Source organism: Triplophysa rosa, linkage group LG16 (assembly GCF_024868665.1).
Source record: "Triplophysa rosa linkage group LG16, Trosa_1v2, whole genome shotgun sequence".
Classification (NCBI taxonomy): domain Eukaryota; kingdom Metazoa; phylum Chordata; class Actinopteri; order Cypriniformes; family Nemacheilidae; genus Triplophysa; species Triplophysa rosa.
In genome coordinates, this window is record NC_079905.1 from 11,298,528 (window position 1) to 11,322,743 (window position 24,216).

At 39.3% G+C, this 24,216-nt stretch overlaps 1 protein-coding gene across 1 annotated transcript in view; it reads right to left on the bottom strand.

Moving 5' to 3' along the window:
• Window positions 1-24,216, bottom strand: part of phf14 (PHD finger protein 14) — a 75,558-nt gene that overhangs the window by 5,319 nt on the left and 46,023 nt on the right. The window contains exon 17 of the mRNA XM_057354882.1: window positions 9,929-10,046. Within this exon, the coding sequence (XP_057210865.1) occupies window positions 9,929-10,046 (118 nt within the window). The remainder of the gene's footprint in view (window positions 1-9,928; window positions 10,047-24,216) is intronic.

Here is a 24,216-nt window from a genome sequence, read left to right on the forward strand (position 1 = left end):
CAACGATGATGAAAACACGCAGCATGTAAGGACGCTGGAGCAACATCTACAGAAAATGAAGCACCTTGGTATAAACCAATGGGTGTTTTTAGGATGTAGAGGAAGGGATGGAAGAGAGAAAGAGAGCGCTATCAGACCCCGGATTATTCATGACCCCTCCGAACCATCTCTCTTCATAGAAACGAAGGAAAAAAACATTTGCTAGGAAAAAATAAGCGAAATTAAACTTTTTCTTGAAAAAAGTGGGGTCCAAAAGTTTTAAACAGATTCAATATATTCTGCACTATTTGTAGGTCACTAAATAAATGAATGAATACATTTAAAATAGCCTAAATCCAAATAAACTTGTCATTGTTGGCAATTTGGTGATTCAAATGGAAGCAAGAAAATCTAAGCTTTTGTCAAAGATGTACGAATGATGCACATCCCTGCTGAAAAAAACCCCCAGTAGAAACCATTAAAGGGGTTGTGTTGGTTTTAACGGTTTAAAGGGGTATTGGAAACCATTAGAATTTCTGTGATGGTTTCTATTGGGTTTTTACGGTAATCCAATAGAAACCATCACAGAAATTCTGAAAAACCCATTAGCTTTTTTCATTAAAACCACTACAAAATTCCTTTTTGTACCCTACTGAAAAAAACAATAGAAACCCAACAGAAACCATTAGAGAAATTCTAATGGTTTCCATTAAAATACCATTATGAACCATGGGCTTTTCCAGTAAAACCATTACAAAATTATTTTTTGTAGCGTGTTTTGGGCATTATTCCAATAAGATTTACACATACCAGTAGAACCATTATAGTTTCCAATAAAACCAGTACAAATCCCTTACAAAGCATTAAAACCATTATAACATCTTTAATGGTTTCTATTGTTTTTTTCAGCAGGGTAGTGTTTTGGGGCATTATTCCAGTAGAATTTACCATCCCACCGATAGAATCCATCACATACCATTACAGTTTCCATTAAAGTCAATACAAATCCCTTTAAAACCAAAACAACTTCTTTAATGGTTTCTATTGTTCTTTTTCATCAGGGAACCCCCCTGCTCAATAGAAACCATTAAAGAAGTTATAATGGTTTTATTGGTTTTAAAGGGATTTGTATTGGTTTAAATGGAAACTGTAATGGTTCTACTGGTATGTGATGGATTCTATTGGTGGGATGTTAAATCCTACTGGAACTATATTCCCAAAATACACTACAAAAAGGCATTTTGTAATGGTTTTAATGGAAAAAGCTAATGGTTCATAATGGTATTTTATTGTAAACCATTAGAATTTCTGTAATGGTTTCTGTTGGGGTTCTATTGTTTTTTTCAGCAGGGCCTTCCCAAAATGGATTTAATGGTTATAATGGGAATTGTATTGGATTTAATGGAAACTATAACGGTTTCGGATGGTATGTGATGGATTATATTAGTGGGATATTATCTGGGAGACGGGAACCAATAGAACACCATTAATGCTATTAAAATAATGTTTAGTAATGGTTTTAATGGAAAACGCTAATGGTTCATAAATGGTATTTTAATGATGGTTTCTATTGTTTTTAAGCATGCAGGGACACTAAAAAGTTATGCATGCATAATTTCCAACCAAATGTTCATGCTAATAATTTTATAATGGAATAGCAGTTTTACTAGGGTTCCCATGCCTTTGTATATCCCAATCTTGTCCGTTTGGGAGTTGTATAGAGAGCTGACAGATATTTACACGAGTAAACAACTTGACTGCAATGGTCTACGAGCACATATGCAAGGTGTGCGTTTGTGTACGCGTTTCACTGTAGTGGAAATGACACGATCGCATTCGGTCATAAACACTTGCTTCATTAGGCAGCCGAGGCTGTGTGTTACGCGCTACATTGAACCACCTCTGGCCCCATGGTCTTGTTCTCTCACACACCCTCTCCCAGCAAAACCCAATCACCAGAAAGCACAATTAAATTTCATGACTATGCATATTTGCGCTTCACATTTTCATTTATTACAAAGGGCATTCATTAATCTACCTTTTTTCCCAGAGAATGGATTTTCATTTTAGTGAGGTGTGACAGATATTGAGGTGAACTTACCGAGAGTTGGCTAATTAAATGAACAGTAAAATGCGCAAGCCTGAGATTTTTCCTTTTTAATTTTTTATTCACATCTGATAAGAGCCGGCGCTGCGAGGAGGTGTGGCACATGGAGAGATTGGTACTTTCTCTCTGTTTCCAATTTCAGCTGTTTCAGGTAAATTATTAAATCACGAATAAATGGAAGTGCTCAAACTCAGTGAGAAAACTGGTCGCTGTGAACGGGGGCTCTTAAATGGACATACAGCAGCTGAAAACTAAACAACATCTAGCATAAAAGCAGATGCAATAAAGAGGGCACTAATAAAGTAGTACTAAAACACGGACTCGCGGGCGAAAACAAATGAGCCGCATCTGAGACTGCAGCGTGGTGAGTAATGTTAAGCACGCGCGGTGAACCCCAAGTGCACCCAAGGTAAGGTAGGGTTTTTTTTAAGTGGAAGACAAAATTAGAAAAAATCCAGAGTTCAAAACAGCTGTTTTAAAAAAATAATAATAAGTAATATTTCTCCTCCATATCAACGGAGGTAAAAGGGCACATTTGGTTGCATTTTAGAGCGCGCTCTGTGGCAAAAGTTCACAGAGGTGACACGCGCAGACGTCCTCAATGTGCAGGAAACACAGAGCCAACAGCCCAAATGGAGACAGTATGTGGATCAATCAAATAATACAATGGAACATCGACAAGCCTTTTCTGTATGATACACTCGAGTCAACAAAACACTATTCTACATTAATTTACCCCCTGTCCTCACCTGTGTAAGGAACCTGGAACGCTCAGGCTGACTAAATCACCTTACCGACCTACGGAAAGTCTTTTCGAACCAGTCACAGAAAAGAATGGAGAGCTCAAGAGGGGCCTGACTATGTGTGTGTGGCCTTCCTGTTATGAACAGCATGCAGTTTGCTGATCCCCATTAATGTGATTTATAGCATCACAGGGTAATGCTCCTCTAAGGCTGCATTTGTTAAACAGTGTGCAGGTCTGTACGTGTGCATATGGGAGTGTGCGAGAATCCATTCTGGAACAGATGTGTTAGTATGTGTGAAGACATCCCCATGTACGAGCATTTCCCTTTGTCAGCAGATACCGGGGAAAATCCTATCAAATATAGGTAAATTAAATAAGGCCCTACATCGTCTCTTCACTATTCTGAGCAGCACTGAGGTCAGAGGTTTATACACACTCTTGTCATGTCCAGTGTCACCTTTGAGGGGTGTGATTAGGTAATTCCTGGTTCTTTATTAATAATGCATGCAGAGGCAACAGTCTCTCTACCCTCCTCACTACATTCTCGTTGTCGCCCGGTGGACTGACAAGCTCGTATTTATGTCATGTTTTTTTTATGAATGGAGGCAGTAAAACCTTCTGTTATTTGATTTCTTGAAACTAATTTGGATTAAAGACTGAGTGAAGTGCCTTGAAATGCGCAGCTTTGTTAGATGACTTGACATAATTTCCACCGAAACAGGAATTTAGGGCTGGGACATATTGAGTGGCTTCTCTACCCCGATAGCAAAGGTACGTCTGTAAAATGTCTGCTAAAGATCTGGAAAACATCTGCTAAACGTCTTAGAAAAGGCAGTTTTGCCTACGTTCTAAATCATAAACATCTTACAGACATCTTCTATGACAGCAGACGTCTCGGAGACCTTTTGCAGATGAGCCAACAGACATCTTCCAGAAGTAAATGCAGGCATCAATGTCTGCCAGATATATGTGTGCTATTAGGGAGGTGGAGCAAAACTACTTGCAAAACAACTACATTGACCCCCAAATATCTTCCGCAGTGTTCTCAGTACCCTCGCTCTTTCAAAGCGGTCAACAACAAGATCTCAAAGCAGATAACATACCAAGTTCAACTATAAAAATGACCAATGAACTAGACTGCAGGTGCTTCAAAAGATGGCCTCTCTGGGTTGGTGGATCTTAAAGGTTCATAGCTTCTGTGGTAAATTGGATCATTTTTACCAAAACATTACAAAAGCCTTTGACCGGTCCACCCTGTTACCAGGTTGTGCCATAGAGGTGCATTGAGCGAGTTATTAAAACCCAGTAAGTACTGAGAGAAAGTGACCAACGGGACAGCTGGAATTTGCCATGTCATCTCCAGGGTCCTGTTTACTCAGTAAATTGGCCCCTGAGAGGGCAGGAGGTGTCCGGCTTGCCTAGTTAAAGTGATGGACGTGACTCTAGTGCATTGATTTTCCCTTTGTCACTACACTCTCTCCATCTCGCGAGCAGGAAACACAGAGATAACTTCTCTCAGGACCCCGCTACTCTTTCCCGAACCCCAACCTTTGGTGGTACACAACTACAATAGCTCACCCTACTTGACCTTGGCTATCAGACGTCCATTAAACACTTTTTTAGTTTGCCTTAAAAAATGTGTGTGGCTGATGTGTATGAGGTGATCTAGAGGAGGTCGGCTATGAACTTTTCTATTAGACTGTTACGAAATGTACTAGTAAGGTTTTTGCCCTTGATTCTGTCAGGTGGCAATCAAACGTCATCCAGTCTGATGAATAATGATCTCAATTTTCCATTACAAATTTCATTCCATGGTAAAGCAGGCAGAGTGAGGGACTTCATTATGTTCATTAGCCAAACTTAATTAAGGCTGTTTAGCGGGTCGGTCTGTCAAGGCTTTGACTGATGGCTGCGCTTGTAAAGGTAATCGTCTCCAGAACCAAAGCTTAACAGCAAATCAAATATTAACAGGCCCACAAATAACCGCATACTACTTTACAGCATGTGTTCATGATTGTAAAGTGCTTTACGGATAAAAAAACACAAAATAAATTAAAACAGCCCCTAAGTAAACCTCAAGGTCAAGAAGTGGCCTTTTTGTTGTGCTTGCACTTCATCTCGGGCGACAGAAATACATTCGTCTAAGTGTTATAATTGCCGCAGTAAGAAGGTTGACCCAAAGTCTAGATAGAAAATCAAATTAATTAACAACCCCCAAAAGCCGTCCTAAGGCATGTTCTAAGCGGGGTGCGCCCCGTGGCATTTCAAACTCACCACCATGCATCTGCCGGGACGTTTTATCACGAGGGTGAGCTGCGGTGACACGCGGGTGTAAATAAAGCTCAAACAAGCCCCTCTCCACCACCTATCGGGTTCTCGAACTAAAGGCCATCCGTATATTATGACAGGACTGTCATTTTATTACCCAAATCAATTCGGCGGGGCTTTGAGGTGACAGCGGAGGGATGTGGCCTTCGTTGGCCTGGGGGTTATCTAACGTGCGCAGGCAGGAAAATACACAGCCCGCGTAATGAACTCATCTCAAGCTAATAAAGACTTTATTGCGGATGAACTGATAGTAGCGCCAGCCCTGTATGCCTGCGTGCTCGTAACTAATGAAAATGAGCTTTTTCTTGTCACCCTTTTTTAGGTGGGGAAAGCGAGGCAAACGTAATTAAGTGATTTAATAACGCAAACGTCTTGATGCAACAAATCATCCACCAAGAATCAAGTTAAACAACATTTTTTATTAATCAAGACCTCAGAGGCAAAAACCCATTTATGGTGACCTTTAAAAAAGGCAACGAATGCGAGAATTTCACAGAGAGACAGATAACCACACGGCAAGCTCGGGAGTATCTCGTACCCTTCAATCAACAACCGCGACACCCACGGATCGGCCTCACGTATAACGGTCTGCAGTATACGGCGAGTCGAGAGCCTGTCGGTTTTGATTGAGAGGCTGAAAAGAAAGATGGTTGGATCCTCTCGCTTCTTTCTCTCCCCCACTCACGCAAGGCTGGAAGGGATAACAGATCGCCTCTTTAGTCGCACGCTGCCGTTCTGTGGTGGCAAACCAAAGCATCGTTCCCCTTTAATGTCGACCCCCCACAATCGTGCGTAGGAGGAGAAATGCAGATGAAGCTGGCTGCATTTTAAGATGGCATTTCAAAAAACATCAGGACCGACTACAGGTAAAGAGGTCTCAACAGCAGATTACTGAACTTACAGTACTTAAACACAGCGCTCATCTCCGGAGAGCTCTTTGGTGCCCATAATGGAATCAATTATGTTTCAAATGGCAGCCACAGTCAAAATCATTGGCACAGTCATTGCAATTTTAGCTGTGATGGGTCAGATGTGTCTGTATTTAAAGGCAAACAAGTGCAGAACAAGCTCCATATATTTACTTTATCACTCATTTAGGATACAAATTATTACAATTAATTAAGACATTTTCAGTTTAAAATAAAATAGTTATTTTTTAATTATTATTAAAAATAATAAAGAAAAATATCGCTGGTGTCCATCTAAAACCTCGTATCTCCATATTTCGTATTTTTATTTTTTGCCATAATTCATTATTATGTTAATTAAGTCATCCTTTATGTTTGTCACTGGGTTTTGCATCAAAAAGTATTAAAACCTGCTTGTCAACTTTGAAAACACAGTATTTAATCATTTAAAAAGTAAAGTGTTTTTTCTATTTCCTGAAAAATGAATTTGGACATACAAGGTTTCAGAAGGACAGCAACGGTAAAATACAATGTAATCTATAAAAAAATCTTAAATCAAAATTTTGTCTAAATATCTAAAATAATAGTATCTGCCAAATAAATGTAACTGCCCCTGCAAAACAACAGACACAGAATTTGACATTTTCAATTTAATCCTGAATACTTTCATACCCGTAAATTATTGGATGCACAGCACATTTTTTTGTGACTTTGATGTAGACGTTTAGTTTTGAATTAGTTTTGCCCTCTACCTTGTGCAACCATCTGCTTGCAGTAAAAATAGAAGAAATCCTTTATGTTTGTTACCCAGTGATTATGAAAGATAGGTTACTCCTTATGGATTTTTTTATACTGATGTTTTGTTTTTTGTATTATGTGTTTTGTGTTATGTGTGTTATTGTGTTTTTAATAAGAAGCTAAAGACACATTTCCACAGTAGTGGACAATAAAGATTAAACTAAATAACTAACTAACTAAATTGTTCTTTTGCCCATCCTGTCATCACTCCTTTAAGTCTTACTTTTAGAAAGAACATAAAACGACGACATTAGAAGCAACCAGAAAAATCAAAGCAGGACAGCAGGACAGCAGAAACCAGGCGGCGAGAATGAGATAAGACAACAGGTCCAACTAAAATCACACACAGCATGTGTTAGAGAGAGAGAGGTAGAGATGTGTGTGGCCTGGATTTCATGGGGAATGTGTGTGTGCGTCTGTGATTAAACAGGATTGCGTCTGGTCTCTGAAAGTCCCCGGAGAGATGCTGGTCTCACGGCTGGCTGTCACCGAACGCATTCTAAAGGCAAAGACTTGTTTAATCCCTGTGGCCCTGGTGCACCTCCCACTGTCTAAAGCTCTTTTCTCTGTCACCACTCGCTTTCCTTCCATCGCTTTTGTTCTGAACTGCAAAGCTCTCATTTTGCAGCAGCAGGTTACCGATCTGCAGCTTTTCTTCTACGCCTTTGACTTACAATAGCACTATTTACAAGAGATACACAGCGCACACAAAGGGGGTCTCGCTGCCAGAACGTAATTCTTCAACGGTCGATTTTATGAGCGAGAGATTAGGCCGTTTTAAATGTATTAGAAACAAATGTGTTCAGCGTCAAAAGAGCCTTTTATCTGCGAAACTTTAAAAAAAGACTAAAGATAGTTTAATGTTTAATTCATATTTTAGCAAATATTAGACAATTAGAATGGTTCAATCATTACATTACAGTCAAGACAGTTGCATGACTTGCCAAATAGTGTTGTGATCGTCTCTACGGTAAGCGTAGAGTGCAGATACTAAGATACAGTAAATGGCAACCATCCGCCAATGTTTGCATTCAATCACGCTCTCTGCTTTAACCTTTTAATTTGAATCCTGAGCAATAATTCCACTTTCCGCCATGCAGTCAGACCTCCGTCATTTTTCGTCTTTTATTTTCTCTTCGGCAAACATCAATTAACCCCCATTTTCCATGCCGCTAAAGTCTGGCTAGGCTGGACTGCCCATTTAAAGATAAATTGAAAAGCAGATGCATTTATTAACTTAATTAGGTTTCCAAGAAGACACATACCGCTTTTTATTGCACTGTAATTCAATAAGAAACAGACATTAAATGTTTGGGAGAACAAGAACGCGCTTGCTATTTTGTAAAAGTAATATCAAAATATCAATGAAGGTCTACATCAACTGTGACTAAGGTAAGAAAACAGCTGAGAAGAAAGGTTACAAAGAATATAAAGAAATAGTAAACCAAGAAATGAAAATTACTCCAAAATGTACTCACCCTTTTGCCATACTAAGTTTATATGATCTCCTTTCTTTAGCCAAACGCAGTCAAAGTGTTAAATAACATCCTGGCTACTCCTAGCTTAGTAATACTACTATGTAGGTCCAAGGTTTTGAAGCTCCAAAACACGCATCCATCCATAATAAGTAATCCATAGAGTCAAGTGAATAAAAAAATGCCTAGGGTGTACCCCTAGAATGACTGTGAGTAAATGACAGGCTAATTTATATTTTCTGGTGAACTAATACTTTAAAACAGTGAGACTATCTGAACAAATGTGGAAAAAAACCTTTTTTTGGTGTTCTAGGATAGTTTTCTCACAAAAGATACGCTTGAGAATTTGGCCTAAATTGCATATGAAGAGGCAACATTGCCTGCAATTTAAAACAACCTTCACATCAGGTGTGTGCCTATGATGTCCTATGATGTCAGCTCGCTGTTTTAGAACATATCTATTATTTTAAAGCTCAAAAATAAATGTTCTAAAACCAACTTAACTTCCGCACACATCCACAAAGAATAGAGTCCCTATAGATTATTTCTTAAAGCGGCCGTGCAACGGTGTTTCATGCATTCTGAGTTATTTACAATGTTAAACGTGTTGTCATCTCATGCTTGACATGGTCAACTTGTCAAAAAACGAGTTGGACGTATGGCGTAGTATTTCTGTGCTCGATACACCTCCCCAGCGTTCGTACAGGTTTCGGAAAGTTTTTTTCGAACACGAAAATCCGTTTCGTAACAACTTTTCTTAGTTGACGCGGCACGCCCACGCTTCAACCAAGAACAGCGGGAGAAGGAGCATGCGCACAAGTCACTTTCACTTGTGTGCAGGAGAGAGAGAGCACTATACGTTTGCGAAGTTCAGCTGTATTTGTTTGTTCACTGCATTTGGGTGATGAATGTTGTATAAACGGTGGATATAACGCTGGATTTGGAGATCGTTTGAAACTGATAGATGGAACGGCTGTCCCAGCGATAAAAGATGCCGGACATGAACCGCATGCGGTAAGTGAAACTGATGTCGGAAATAATTGTACAGCTGTATCTGTCTTTTATAAATGTGATCAAACTAAATACTCTACAGACATTTGAAGGTCGCAATACTATTCTGTATGTACTCAAGATTAACACGAGATATGCAGAAACTGTCTGATATACGGCCGCTCTAAACAAGCAAAAGTACATTTGTAAATTACATTAGCTAGCAAGTTAAAAGTATGTCTAGCCAGTAGCCAATATTATTTTGGGTTATCAGTAGAAGAGCCGTTACATGACAAAACTTAAATGCGACAAAGTTACACAACCCATTCAACAAATTGTTTATTTAATAACAGTAATATATAATAAAATATGAATATAAATTAAATTAAATAAAAAAAAAATATATAGTTATATTTCTACACTAGCCAGACCGATAAACAAACACATACTGCGAGTTAACTTCGGGCCAGGCGTGTGCATCCAATGAAACCTTCATCTGTACATAAAGGAATGCTAAAGGAGCGTGAGAATGTGTCTCAAGTGAGAGGACAGGGAATTCATGCTGCACTCTCCTGTCTACACAACACTTGACTCTCACCTTCGAAGAAGAGGTGTCACATTCCTGACAGATCCATCCGTAGCCCGTTTGTTTGGGTGACTTTTTCAGGGGAGGGTCCAGACAGCCAAAGTGATAACATAGCAGACACTCATCACACCTACAAGGAACACAGGCAGCGTATTAGCAGCGAGAATACATTAAAATGCAGCTGCCGTGCGATCACGCACACACTTAAATATTCTGCCAAGAGGGCAGTATGGTCCTAACCAGGCAGGTGTGATAGATGGTGACAGAGCCATTCGCTGTCAGGTAACAGATGCTTAATAGATTCAAAACACACGGGCACACAACCTCTCACACGGCCTTGTACAGCCTTCATAAAACACGCTGCTCGATTGGGTCTGCTGAAATGGGTTTCAGCTCATCCTGTCGATAAATCTCGATAGGACTTTTATTCCAGAGTCACCGTGTCAAGAAAGACACTGAAGCAGAGTCTTTAGTTATAGGTCTGCTCATCTGAAGTAAGTCTGTAAGAAAGTCATCTCGATTGTGATACTAGTGCAAATGTTATGCTAGTATATGAGTGGCCGTACAAGCCAAAATTCATTCTAGTCTTCTCACACGCTCACATTCTCCTTTCACACTTATACATATCTACTCTCACACTCACACATTTTAACGCTCACATTTATACATTTTTCCTCTCACACACTCACATTTTCCTTTCGCACACATACATGTCTACTCTCACACACACATTTTAATGCTCACATTCATACATTTTTCCTCTTGTGCTCACATATTTTAACGCGCACATTCTTAACGACAATAAACAATAAACTGCATTTTAACAATAACTTCAAACGCAAATACCGTTATTTGTATTTATATTATACAGTTATTACTATGAAATGTTTATGTTATGTTATGTTTGCTGTCTGTTACTAGAGTGCGAACCGAAACAGGGAAAATGGCATTTAAATTTGCTGCTCCCACTGCATGGAACAACTTGCAAAACAAGTTGAAACTTAGTGAGCTGATCTAGATGGATGTTTTTAAAGTGACGTTAAATGAACTGGAAACAGAAACTTTTTGTAGGTGCTTTGTTTAATTTTAATTTAAATGTAATTCAATTTGTTTGTGTAATGTGTGTATGTATGGATGGATCTTGCTTATGAACCCACATGTGCTATGTTGCTAAACTCTTGGCCAGGACGCTCTTGTAAATGAGATTTTAAAGGGGTAATATGGAATACAGTACATGTTTTTCTGTGTCTTTGGTTTGTTATAAGTTGCCCATGCATGTATTAGACATGTAAAATTACAAAAATAAAGTGTCGGAACAAAAGATGCATTCTATCTAAAAGCGAATGCTCACCCAGACCTGCCTGAAACTCCTTGTGTAACCACACCCCCACAAATCTACGTCAGTTGGTGGTATGATTTGACTAAGACCACCCAAATGTATATGCAAGTAAGATGGGCGTACCTGTCAGTACAATTGATTTGGAACCTGATATTCCAAATATGGTAAGAGGCGTTATATTTTCGTCACACGCTTGCAGTATTCGACCAATCACTAAGCACTGGTTAACTGGCCAATCATAGCACACCTCGCTTTTCAGAGCGATGAGCTTTGTAAAATATCTTTGCGTTTCAGAGAGGCGGGGCAAAGAGGAGATACAAACATGCACGGTATGTGTAAAATACAGCGTTTTTTAACCTTAAGTCGTATATACACATTGCATTACATCTCAAACAAGCGAAAATATTCGTTTTAGCCGTGTCATATGACCCCCTTAAATCTCAATGTGCATTTCCTGGTCAAATAAAGGTTATAATAATAAAAATTACAAATTTATATATAGTTTACACACATGTACACACATGTTTATTTATCTAAATGAGGACATAGACTTCTATTGTTTTTATACACAGCTAGTTATTAATACGATAACCAAACCATAAACCATACTCTAACCCTAGCCATAAAAGAAAACGTAAAAACTTTTTTTTCTTCTCAAAGACAAGAAAACTTGCCTTTTTTTGTCAGGTTTTGCTCACTTTTGGGTACAAATTTGTCACCAAAATATGTTGGGGATAAACACATGTATGCATGCACGCACGAGTGCGCGCACACACACGCATACAGTATATAGCAAAAGTACTGTATATATACTGACTAAAATTATAAACGCAACACTTTTGTTTTTGCCCCCATTTTTCATGAGCTGAACTCAAAGATCTAAGACTTTTTCTTTGTACACAAAAGGCCTATTTCTCTCAAATATTGTTCACAAATCTGTCTAAATCTGTGTTAGTGAGCACTTCTCCTTTGTCGAGATAATCCATCCACCTCACAGGTGTGGCATATCAAGATGCTGATTAGACAGCGTGATTATTGCACAGGTGTGCCTTAGGCTGGCCACAATAAAAGGCCACTCTAAAATGTGTAGTTTTACTGTATTGGGGGGGGTCCGAAAACCAGTCAGTATCTGGTGTGACCACCATTTGCCTCACGCAGTGCAACACATCTACTTCGCATAGAGTTGATCAGGTTGTTGATTGTGGCCTGTGGAATGTTGGTCCACTCCTCTTCAATGGCTGTGCGAAGTTGCTGGATATTGGCAGGAACTGGAACACTCTGTCGTATATGTCTATTCAGAGCATCCCAAACATGCTCAATGGGTGACATGTCCGGTGAGTATGCGGGCCATGCAAGAACTGGGATGTTTTCAGATTCCAGGAATTGTGTACAGATCCTTGCAACATGGGGCTGTGCATTATCATGCTGCAACATGAGGTGATGGTCGTGGATGAATGGCACAACAATGGGCCTCAGGATCTCGTCACGGTATCTCTGTGCATTCAAAATGCCATCAATAAAATGCACCTGTGTTCGCTGTCCATAACATACGCCTGCCCATACCATAACCCCATCCGCCACCATGGGCCACTCGATCCACAACGTTTACATCAGCAAACCACTCACCTACACGATGCCATACACCCTTACTGCCATCTGCCCTGTACAGTGAAAACCGGGATTCATCCGTGAAGAGAACACGTCTCTCCAAAGTGCCAGACGCCATCGAATGTGAGCATTTGCCCACTCAAGTCGGTTACGACGACAAACTGCAGTCAGGTCGAGACCCTGATGAGGACGACGAGCATGCAGATGAGCTTCCCTGAGACGGTTTCTAACAGTTTGTGCAGAAATTCTTTGGTTATGCAAACCGATTGTTGCAGCAGCTGTCCGGGTGGCTGTTCTCAGACGATCTTGGAGGTGAAGATGCTGGATGTGGAGGTCCTGTGCTGGTGTGGTTGCACGTGGTCTGCGGTTGTGAGGCCAGTTGGATGTACTGCCAAATTCTCTGAAACGCCTTTGGAGATGTCTTTTGGTAGAGAAATTAACATTCAATTCACGGGCAACAGCGCTGGTGGACATTCCTGCAGTCAGCATGCCAATTGCACGCTCCCTCAAAACTTGTGACATCTGTGGCATTGTGCTGTGTGATAAAACTGCACATTTTAGAGTGGCCTTTTTTTGTGGCCAGCCTAAGGCACACCTGTGCAATAATCACGCTGTCTAATCAGCATCTTGGAATGCCACACCTGTGAGGTGGATGGATTATCTCGACAAAGGAGAAGTGCTCACTAACACAGATTTAGACAGATTTGTGAAAAATATTTGAGAGAAATAGGCCTTTTGTGTACATAGAAAAAGTCTTAGATCTTTGAGTTAAGCTCATGAAAAATGGGGGCAAAAACAAAAGTGTTGCGTTTATAATTTTGGTCAGTGTATATATACAGTATATATATATACACTCACCTAAAGGATTATTAGGAACACCTGTTCAATTTCTCATTAATGCAATTATCTAATCAACCAATCACATGGCAGTTGCTTCAATGCATTTAGGGGTGTGGTCCTGGTCAAGACAATCTCCTGAACTCCAAACTGAATGTCAGAATGGGAAAGAAAGGTGATTTAAGCAATTTTGAGCGTGGCATGGTTGTTGGTGCCAGACGGGCCGGTCTGAGTATTTCACAATCTGCTCAGTTACTGGGATTTTCACGCACAACCATTTCTAGGGTTTACAAAGAATGGTGTGAAAAGGGAAAAACATCCAGTATGCGGCAGTCCTGTGGGCGAAAATGCCTTGTTGATGCTAGAGGTCAGAGGAGAATGGGCCGACTGATTCAAGCTGATAGAAGAGCAACTTTGACTGAAATAACCACTCGTTACAACCGAGGTATGCAGCAAAGCATTTGTGAAGCCACAACACGCACAACCTTGAGGCAGATGGGCTACAACAGCAGAAGACCCCACCGGGTACCACTCATCTCCACTACAAATAGGAAAAAGAGGCTACAATTTGCACGAGCTCACCAAAATTGGACAGTTGAAGACTGGAAAAATGTTGCCTGGTCTGATGAGTCTCGATTTCTGTTGAGACATTCAAATGGTAGAGTCAGAATTTGGCGTAAACAGAATGAGAACATGGATCCATCATGCCTTGTTACCACTGTGCAGGCTGGTGGTGGTGGTGTAATGGTGTGGGGGATGTTTTCTTGGCACACTTTAGGCCCCTTAGTGCCAATTGGGCATCGTTTAAATGCCACGGCCTACCTGAGCATTGTTTCTGACCATGTCCATCCCTTTATGACCACCATGTACCCATCCTCTAATGGCTACTTCCAGCAGGATAATGCACCATGTCACAAAGCTCGAATCATTTCAAATTGGTTTCTTGAACATGACAATGAGTTCACTGTACTAGAATGGCCCCCACAGTCACCAGATCTCAACCCGATAGAACATCTTTGGGATGTGGTGGAACGGGAGCTTCGTGCCCTGGATGTGCATCCCACAAATCTCCATCAACTGCAAGATGCTATCCTATCAATATGGGCCAACATTTCTAAAGAATGCTTTCAGCACCTTGTTGAATCAATGCCACGTAGAATTAAGGCAGTTCTGAAGGCGAAAGGGGGTCAAACACCGTATTAGTATGGTGTTCCTAATAATCCTTTAGGTGAGTGTATATATACATACACACATTTTGCTTTATGTATATTTATATACAGTATATCTCTTTTGATTATTTTGCAATCTAACATTTTACAGTATAAATTTACACAATTTTATAAATTACAAAATCACAAAACTATTACAAAAATCACAAAACTATTTATGTGGCCTAATTTGTGACAGGACAGTTGCAAAAATGGCAAACTAGTAAATATTGAACCTGCTCATAATATTTAGCTTGATCTCCTCAAGTTGATCAACATGCTTTAAATGTAAACTGCAATCCGTAACTTTTTTGCGGTAAAAACTCATCAAAAAACAGTTATTGACCGACTACATGAACAATCAGTGTTAAACATTTTCTCCTTACCTTGCGATTTACAACAGTCTGCTTCTAACAATTAAAAAATTAGAGCTGTCAGGTCCGATTTTTCCAGGACACTAAGCAGTTTTTCAACACAAATAAAAAGTAGTACGTAATAGTTTTATTTTTCAAACAGAGATGTCGATTGAAAGGCTTAAGTTACCCATTGCAGCTTTACGCATCTCTTCACTGACCATTTTACTCCTGTGAAAAAGCCAAACAGTCTTTAAAACAAACATGTTCAATTGTTTTAATTTAAACACGTAAACTGTTTAATATATTAGATTATCGTGAGGAACACAAAGTGCATGCTGCTTTTATTTAACATGCAGAAGACGACATTGCTGAGCATCAACATGCCCTTCACCCTGCAGTCCATCTCCTCTCTCCTTCCTGTCCATAATTAACTAATTATGTTGTAATCAATAGAGTAGATTCTGATTTGGCAATGTAAATCAGATAAGGCCGATAAGAGCCGGGGAGGTCAATAGGCTCCATCCCCATCGTCATCTTCATTACGGGAAGAAGAGGCACAGCGGTCTTATCAGTAAGTCCCTAGGATGAGGGGAGACAGAGAGAGAAAGACAGAGAAACAGGTGCCATTTTTGCATCCAGGTACATGAGAAACAACACCAAGAGAGATTTTTGTGGAGGCTGGGATGTTCTCGGTGTCACTGAACCTAGTGCTGTGTGACGTGGAAGCCCTTTTCAAACTCAGCATTTGAAATCTGTGATGTGCCTAATTAAAGGACTCGAGGTGATACGGCTCAGTGCTAATGAGCATAGAGTCTTATGTTTAAGATACCTGTACACCTTCTGTCAACGTCGGACTCCTACAATGCCGGAAAAGGCTAACCGGATCGCATTAATATGGTTTTCTGGCCATTAATACAGCATTTCATTGACAGTGCAAATGCAGTCCTGTTTTTTTTTGTTTTGTTTTATCACCACCATCTATTAAGACAAAAATGTAGCGCACACTATTTGAAGTTTGATGGGTTTACACGCTTTCAAGAGTTTGATCGAACACCAACGATAAGCTGACAATGATGCCGGCTCCTCAGCAGTATAACATTAGGCTGAACATACTTCACATTGTTTTTCACCAAGCAACCAAATAAACTTCTGTAGTCCTATGGGAAACACTTCAAGGTGCCTTTGCAGAAGAGAATGAGCCGACTCTCACCTGTGGTTACTATGCCAACCTATTATTTTCCCTGAGCTGGAGAAAACCACAATAGGGCAGTCAAAGACAAATGCTTCCATGAATTCCCATCGGATAAAACTGCCCTGAAACCTACTAAGATTTAAAGACTCGTTCACTTAGTATAATACACCGGTGACCATGACTACTCACAATTGAAGCTGCCACTGCCTGTCACACAGAGGGATAAAGAGAAAGTCTAACTATTTAAAAGAACATATAGTGTATTTTATCGCTTTTTTGTGATATTACAATATTTACCATGCCACACTCAAGTCCACCAAAACCATATGCACGAAAACCAACAGAATAAAACCAAACACATGGTATTCCAAAAGCATTATGGTTATGATATTCCAATTATAGCAGAGCTTTAGCTAAATACACAGACAAGGTCTGAAAATATATAGCAATTGATGTGAATAGACGTGAATTCGTGTCGGGCGACGCAAATTGGATGACGTGTTTGCCATCAACGCGTGATATTGGTTTCAATCGCGTCTTTCGCTCAAGTTGCATAATTTTAAATTGAGCAAGATATTCACGCAGAAAGCTTATTGACTACTATGGTGTGAAACGTCCGGGTGCACGTAGACATTCCACGTCGCGTGAGGTATTTATTCGCGCGAGTGACACGAAAAACAAGTAACCCCGCAAGTAATAGAGAGCGAGGAACGCAACGCTTTGAGTTTGGCGTGAACACACAGTGAGGTCCTTTAAACATCAACAGCATGCACAAAAATAACATGGTGGCTAATTTGTAAGAATTTGTACGATGCGAATTGCACAAAAATGTACGATTATTTAAAAACGCAATACTGAATCTAATCTAAACCTAACATCACTGGCGTGAAAGCAAATTATACAACAACGCATGAAGATCGTACAAATTTATACGAATTAGCCACCTTGTAAAATATATTCACTCATTTTTACGGAGATTGTGTTGAAAAAACTCATATTGACAATATACAAGACATTCTGAAGGAGGAAAATAACTTAAAAAAAATCTGCTCTATTACTCAGAAAAAATATTAAGTGTAATAATTATCTTAGCAAACAAACACCTCATCTCTTTATCTGATATGATTTTGTAGCGGCAGTCATTTCACAAGCTCATTTAAACAGTGCATACTGCTTGTGTGTCGGCGTGCAGGGTTCCTGTTTTTAATCCATATATTTATTGTGACAGAGCAATGTGAAAATGGCTTGCCCTCGGCGACAAACTGTCAACTCGAAGCTGCTTCCATTACATGATCCTCCTCTGAAGTGAGAGAGAGAAAGAGAGGGAGAGAGTAAACGAAGAAAAAAAACTACTGAAAGACACCCAGCAGTATCCTCACACTCCATTATACCCTGCAATAGAATCTGCCTCTCACTTGTTAGTGTGTTTTACTTCCTTTTATTATTTTGTACATAAAAAAGCTGTTAAATACATCAGACAGCTAACAAGAACATTGCACGAGAAGATATTGCAAGATGAGACTTTTATTTCGGTTTAAAGGACATCATTAAAACAACACAAAAACTGATCATTATCCCACATTTACTGCAATACTATCAAGGTGACAGCGCAAACACGCAAGAAAGAATCACACAGGGCAAGAAAACGAACACAATTACGAATCTAACCGCAAATGCATTTTTTTCTAGGTTATGAGTACAAATGCACACAAAGACACGTGCAAGCGCTCTCGAACACATCCACACATATATAAATATATACAGGGCTGAGCAGGCATATCTGCGCAAGAAAGGGGAATTTAAATCACCCTAAGGTTTTCTTGTGAAAAGAAGACAAATGAGCAGGAGTATGTGAGCGCAGTCCTAATGAGCAGACTGCTATTGTTGCACACAGTTGCCGATTGATTTCATATGAATCCCCCACTCTAGCAAATAAAGAAAGAGTACGAGACTCCCCAGCTTCCTGCGGGGGGAAAAGTTTAGGACCTGCGGCAGCCACGGGAGGCTTGCGTTTTATTAGCGTAGTGCGCCCCGATTCGCCATTTGCTTCTTTAATTACTTTGCCTTAATGAACCTTTTGTCACATTTGTTGTATATCGCGGTTTACCATCTTTGAATTAAAACACTGCTCAGTGATGCAGACCCAAGCAGAGAGACAGTCAGATGATTATGCTTAATTGGAATTCAGATTGACAATGACCAATCATCACAGGAGCTTCGATGTCATGGTTCTGTCCCATCTTGTCTTGCTTTTCTTGAAATAAGTGGCGAATCATGACAGAACCTCTTGTTTTGTGTGGAGAGAGAGACATGTTATTGTGATCATGACATAACATGCGCTCTCTCCGGTCTCGTCTATGGCCCCGTCCCTCTCGTTCTCTCTTTTAGCTTCCCGCCTGTGTCTCATTACCCACACCTGCCCATTGTTATCTTCTTTGTTAGTTCCCTTATTTAATGCCCTTGTGTCTGCTGTCCTGTGCACGTTCGTTTTGCTTCTACGCCTTGTCTGTCTGTCTGCCGTGTGCAACAACCTGGTGAAGTATTCCTAGCCTTGTCTAAATTACCCTGTCTTGTTGCCGTGTTTATTTAGTTTAGTCCCAGTCGTGTTAAGTTTGTTTAGTTTCTTGTTCTCCTGTTTTTGCCCCCACGTGGGTAGTGTTTTGTTCTGTCTTATTATTTAGTCCTGTCCTTGTTACTCCATCGTGGGTTTTTGTTTTGGTTTATTTATTAAAGTCTTGTTTATCAACCCCTTAACCGCTGCCTGCATCTGGGTTCTCCTCTTGTCCACCCGCTGATCGTGACATTCGACAGGAAGCAACCTTTCAAAATGATTTTTGTAACGATCTACAGACGATCGAAGAACTAATAAAGAAATAACTATATGAAAACAATTTTGTCTTCGTGGCTAAAGGGAACAAGTAACAATTCTGTAGTGTGTAATAGTTCCAGTCCTTGATTCTGATTGGTCAATACCTGTGTTTTATTCGCTGTTTTTCAGGAAATGGAAAAACACCGTAACGTTGCTTTTTAAAAGATTTAATACCGTGTTGTCAAAGTTGTCAAGCACTATTTAATACTTTTTATTGTTTAGATATTGGCAAAATATCACTCATAATGTGTGACTAATAATAATTATTTATGGCAAAACATTAAAATCACAAAATATGGAGATAGGTTGAAGGTTTCAGAAGTGATAGATGGAGAAGGTTTCAGAAGGATAGATACATTTTTTGGCTTTAATATTGGCATTTTGTGGGTAACCTTATTATAAAAGCCGACTGTTTGCTTGCTAACGTAATTCTCCTAAGTGACGTCTACACTCCGGCAACCAAGATCCGCCCCATTTTAATTCTGATTGGCTAGTAATGTTTGTTTGGTTGAGAGTGAAAGCTGTGTTCCTCTCATACCATTGGTATGCGAACTTATGGACTCGAACTGATAAAAAAGAAGCTTTTTAAAATGTAATCTTTTTTTAAGTAACTCTTTTTTCCGCAGTCAAACGCCAAGCCGGAGATCTTTAAAACTTTAAGCCCTGCAATAATAGTATAAAATTTGGCTCAGTATTTATAATACGTTAGCCAACGTAAATTTGGCACATTTAACCCTGCTGGACAAAAACAAATCAAAACAATACAATACAAAAAAATCACAGAAATTCTAATTTCCATTAAAATACCATTAAGAACCATTAGCTTTTCCATTAAAACCACCAATAAAATCCATATATGGTTTCCATTAAAACAAATAAAGCTCCCATTATAACCATTAAATCCATTCAATTTTCTATTCTGTTTTCAGCAGGGAAAGCTGTCAATATTTCCATGGAATTTTCACATTTTACATTACATTTTCCTGGTAATCCGTGTGTTTTATGTCTCATTTCAAAAAGGTTTGTTCTCTATAAATAAAGAATACATTTAATGTGGGGTTGCGTTGAGTTGCACTAGATGCTCATTGAACTAGGCTCATAAAACAAAGACATTCCAATGCAAAAGTAAGAATCTGAGCCTGACTTATTAAACCAACAACAAAGCAACCACCCAACACGAGGAGCCTCAAAACATCTTCTACGTCACGGGCTGGCATGTCATTCTCATTCCACCATGCTTCATATAGCGCTCAAGCGCCGACTCGTATCTGCCCTGCACATTGCCCTTACGGACCCCGTCACAAAGTCCTTGATGTTATCAAAGCAATTTGGGTCTGCTTTAATCATTGGGAAAATTGAGCCGCTCGTTTCTCTCCACCCCTCCAACTCAGACGCAATCCAATCACTCATAAGAGTGTCTATTGATTGATGTAATCTTATTGGGATGTGAGGTGAGGGGAAAAACACGATTGATTGCTTTTGTCTGTGACACATGTTGCTCTGGGCTAGCGATGCGTATCTCCTTTCATCTACTGTTTAATCTCTAAGAGGAGTTCTTAGAGACCCCCTGGCACGCTCAGGCTCCCTTCCCGTCGTCTCTCTCTTTTCTCTGAGCAGGGTGAAAGCCCGGTGGCTCTGTTGCTTGATCTCTTCTTATCCTTCCACTTATAACTCTATTTCAGGCCGATGCTCCTTTTAAAGCCTGAGCCAGTCAGCCGGGTTCAGAGCAGACGGCCTTCATCTACGCAGCACGTGACAGCTCTGTTTAATCAAAAGATGTTTTAATACCATAATGTACAATTCTAGATCTGACTGGATAAAAGTGAAGAGGGTACATGTAAGTAAAACGGCTCCTGGCTGGCGTGCGTGGAGTTTTACCGATCATTAATGCCACGATTTTAATGAGACATGGGCAATCGCCAGCATCAGATTTCTGGAACTTTTAGGCCCGAAAGGAAATTTCAAGGGGAGATAGCAAAGGCCACAACAGTAAAATCCCCACTGAGATTATTATCAGTTCTCATTAAAATTATATTGCCTTTTTAGCAGGATTCCTACAACTATACTGAAGTATATTATGTTCACATGAGTGTTCACATGTAATCAAAATTGTTCCTATTTATTTTATAACCCATTTTGAGGAAAATAAATTAGTTTATAGATTAAGTTTTATAGTTTTATAGATCCAATCAATTTACAGTGAAAAAAAGGCATACCCTTTTTTCAATATTCTGTTCACTCAGAAATACGTGACACTATTGATCCCAACTTCCGGTTCACATGCACTTACTGTGGTAAATAGTAAATATATCTATAGACTGTGTCAGAATTGCTACAGTTTAATTTAAGAAGTCTTTCTAAAGTTAAAAGAGGACTAAAAAACTTACTGTACATCATACCACATCTTGGAATATAAGAAATATAACAAAAAACTAGGAGGTATGCTGGTGAAATATCTAGAAAGCATTTAATCATCTGCTGGGGAACATCTTGTTTTAAGGCTTGGCAGAATTATTACAACATACCTCTCTATTGACCACTTCGCAAGATATAAAAACTGGTCCAAAAGCACTTCTGGCTTCATTTTTATTTATTTTATTGTTAAACTTTACTTAAAAACTGAAACAGGAAGTTCTGGACAGCGTCGAACCAGAGAGGTTTCTGTTTTCTGAAGTAGTCTATTACAGTGTTGGGGAAAGTTACTTTTAAAAGTAACTAGTTACAATATTGAGTTACTCTATAAAAAGTAACTAAATACGTTACTTGGGTACTTTTTGTGGAAAGTAACAAAGTACTTTTGCGTTACTTTTGCATTACTTTTTCTCACCTAATTGATGCTCATGCTTCCCCAGACTTTGCTGTTCTTTAGTGTTTAACACTGTAATGCATTTAACAATCCTATATAGCCTATAACACACCTTTATTTTCTTTAAAAAACACATTTCAAATATTTCCTGACCAGTAGTCCTCCACCTCATCAGAGCTCTGCCTACTGTTGACACTGCTAACTTCGGTGTCACTCTCCATATTTATTGTGTTTTGACAGCGCGGCTAGTTGCACAAGATGGCACCGGTGAGCTTTTGTGATGGCAGAGTAGTTTCCAATCGTATAACACTGTGTGGGAAAATGAGGATTTTTGGCTGGCAAAAACACCGGCCGGTGTTTTTTTTCTTTAATTTTAAAGTAATATATACGCGATATGACAGATCCTCTTTGCATTGCGAGCACTTCGTTGAGCCAAAACAACTCGATAGTGTTATACGAAATTATGATTAATCTAACATATAATATATTACTAATATTATATAATATTATTTTGAGGGGAAAATGACATTTAACATATTATGTTGTATATATGCTGGTATTTGGTGAGGAGACTAAGAGATGACAGTTGTTTCCTCTCTTTCTCCCGTGCTCCGCCCACTCCCCAACCCTTCTTCTAACAGTGACCATGCCCATTTAAATCTGCAGATCTGTCTGTGCGTGCAGCGCCACAAACAGTCGAACACTGCAGCACTGCAGACATGGCAACGCTGTCTGACTAGCGACTGTTTCTGCGCAAGCATGTGCGATCTTGTCTACGCTACTTTTAATTCAGAATTTCACTTCTGCAGTTAAAAAAAATGTTCATATAAATCAATGATTAGACTGAAAAGTAACTCGAGTTACTTGAAAAACAAAGTAACTCGAGTATTGATATGTAAATTTATAAAGTAACTGCGTTACATTACTTATTACTTAAAAAGTACGCTTATTACGTAACGCACGTTACTTGTAACGCGTACCCCCAACACTGGTCTATAACAAGTTGCACCACTCATGTCTAACACAAATGGTGCTGGCCTATTACTGTGAGTACTGTAAGTTTTATATTTAGCATTGTAAATTTGTTTCCATGCATGAGGTATACCCTTAGCAAACACCATTCATTCCAAACACCATGAGTATCTAACAAAAATGTCTCCAGTGTCATTCAAGGACATCTAGAACCAAAGTACAAAACAAGGAAACAATCAAGGAACACTGGTACACTACTGATAAGATAGCTAAAAGACCATTTAATAGCAAAATAAAGATTATTTTGTAAATGTTTAAACATATAATTAAAGGTTTTATGTTGAGGGATTACTCTGCATGGGAATTTTAACTGGCACTTTTGTGGATTAACGTCCTGCCAGTAAGAGCAATTTTCACAGTGACCTTAAAAAAATGCTTCGGTAGTGGAACCCAAATCTCTCGAACAGCGCTCTGTTTAATAGCTAGCTATGTTAACTACACATTTGAATGAAACTGAGTTATGAAACAAAGAGTTATATAAAAATATAATGTCACCTGCGACAAGAGTGTTGGCTCATCAAAGCTCAGATTCAGTCTTATTTTCTCATAACCAACTTTCAATCTCCACATATTGAAACAAATGAAAGGGATAGTTCACCCCAAAATGAAAATCCTGTCATCATTTACTTACCATTATGTCATTTCAAACCTGTATGACTTTCTTTCTTCTTCAGAACACAGAAGGAGGTACCGAAAACACCTAAATTTTGGTGTTGGTACCCGAACAACAACGATTGTACCCATTGACTTCTCAATGGTTTAGTTTCCATACAATAGAAGTGAATGTGTACTGCCGTTGTTCTTTAAAATATCTTCTTTTGCATTCTGAAGAAAAAAGAAAGTCAAACAGGTTTGAAATGACAAGAGGGTGAGTAAATCATGAAAGACTTTTCATTTTTAGATGAACTCTTTGACCTTACGTAATGCTTTCTCCAAACAGGCCAACGTTTCTAAAAATGACAATTTGACAGATATAAAATTCCTCATTCTTGTACTTCATTTACCAAACTGTTTCAGACTGTTGGGTGTAACACTGCGACTATAGTTCTTTGG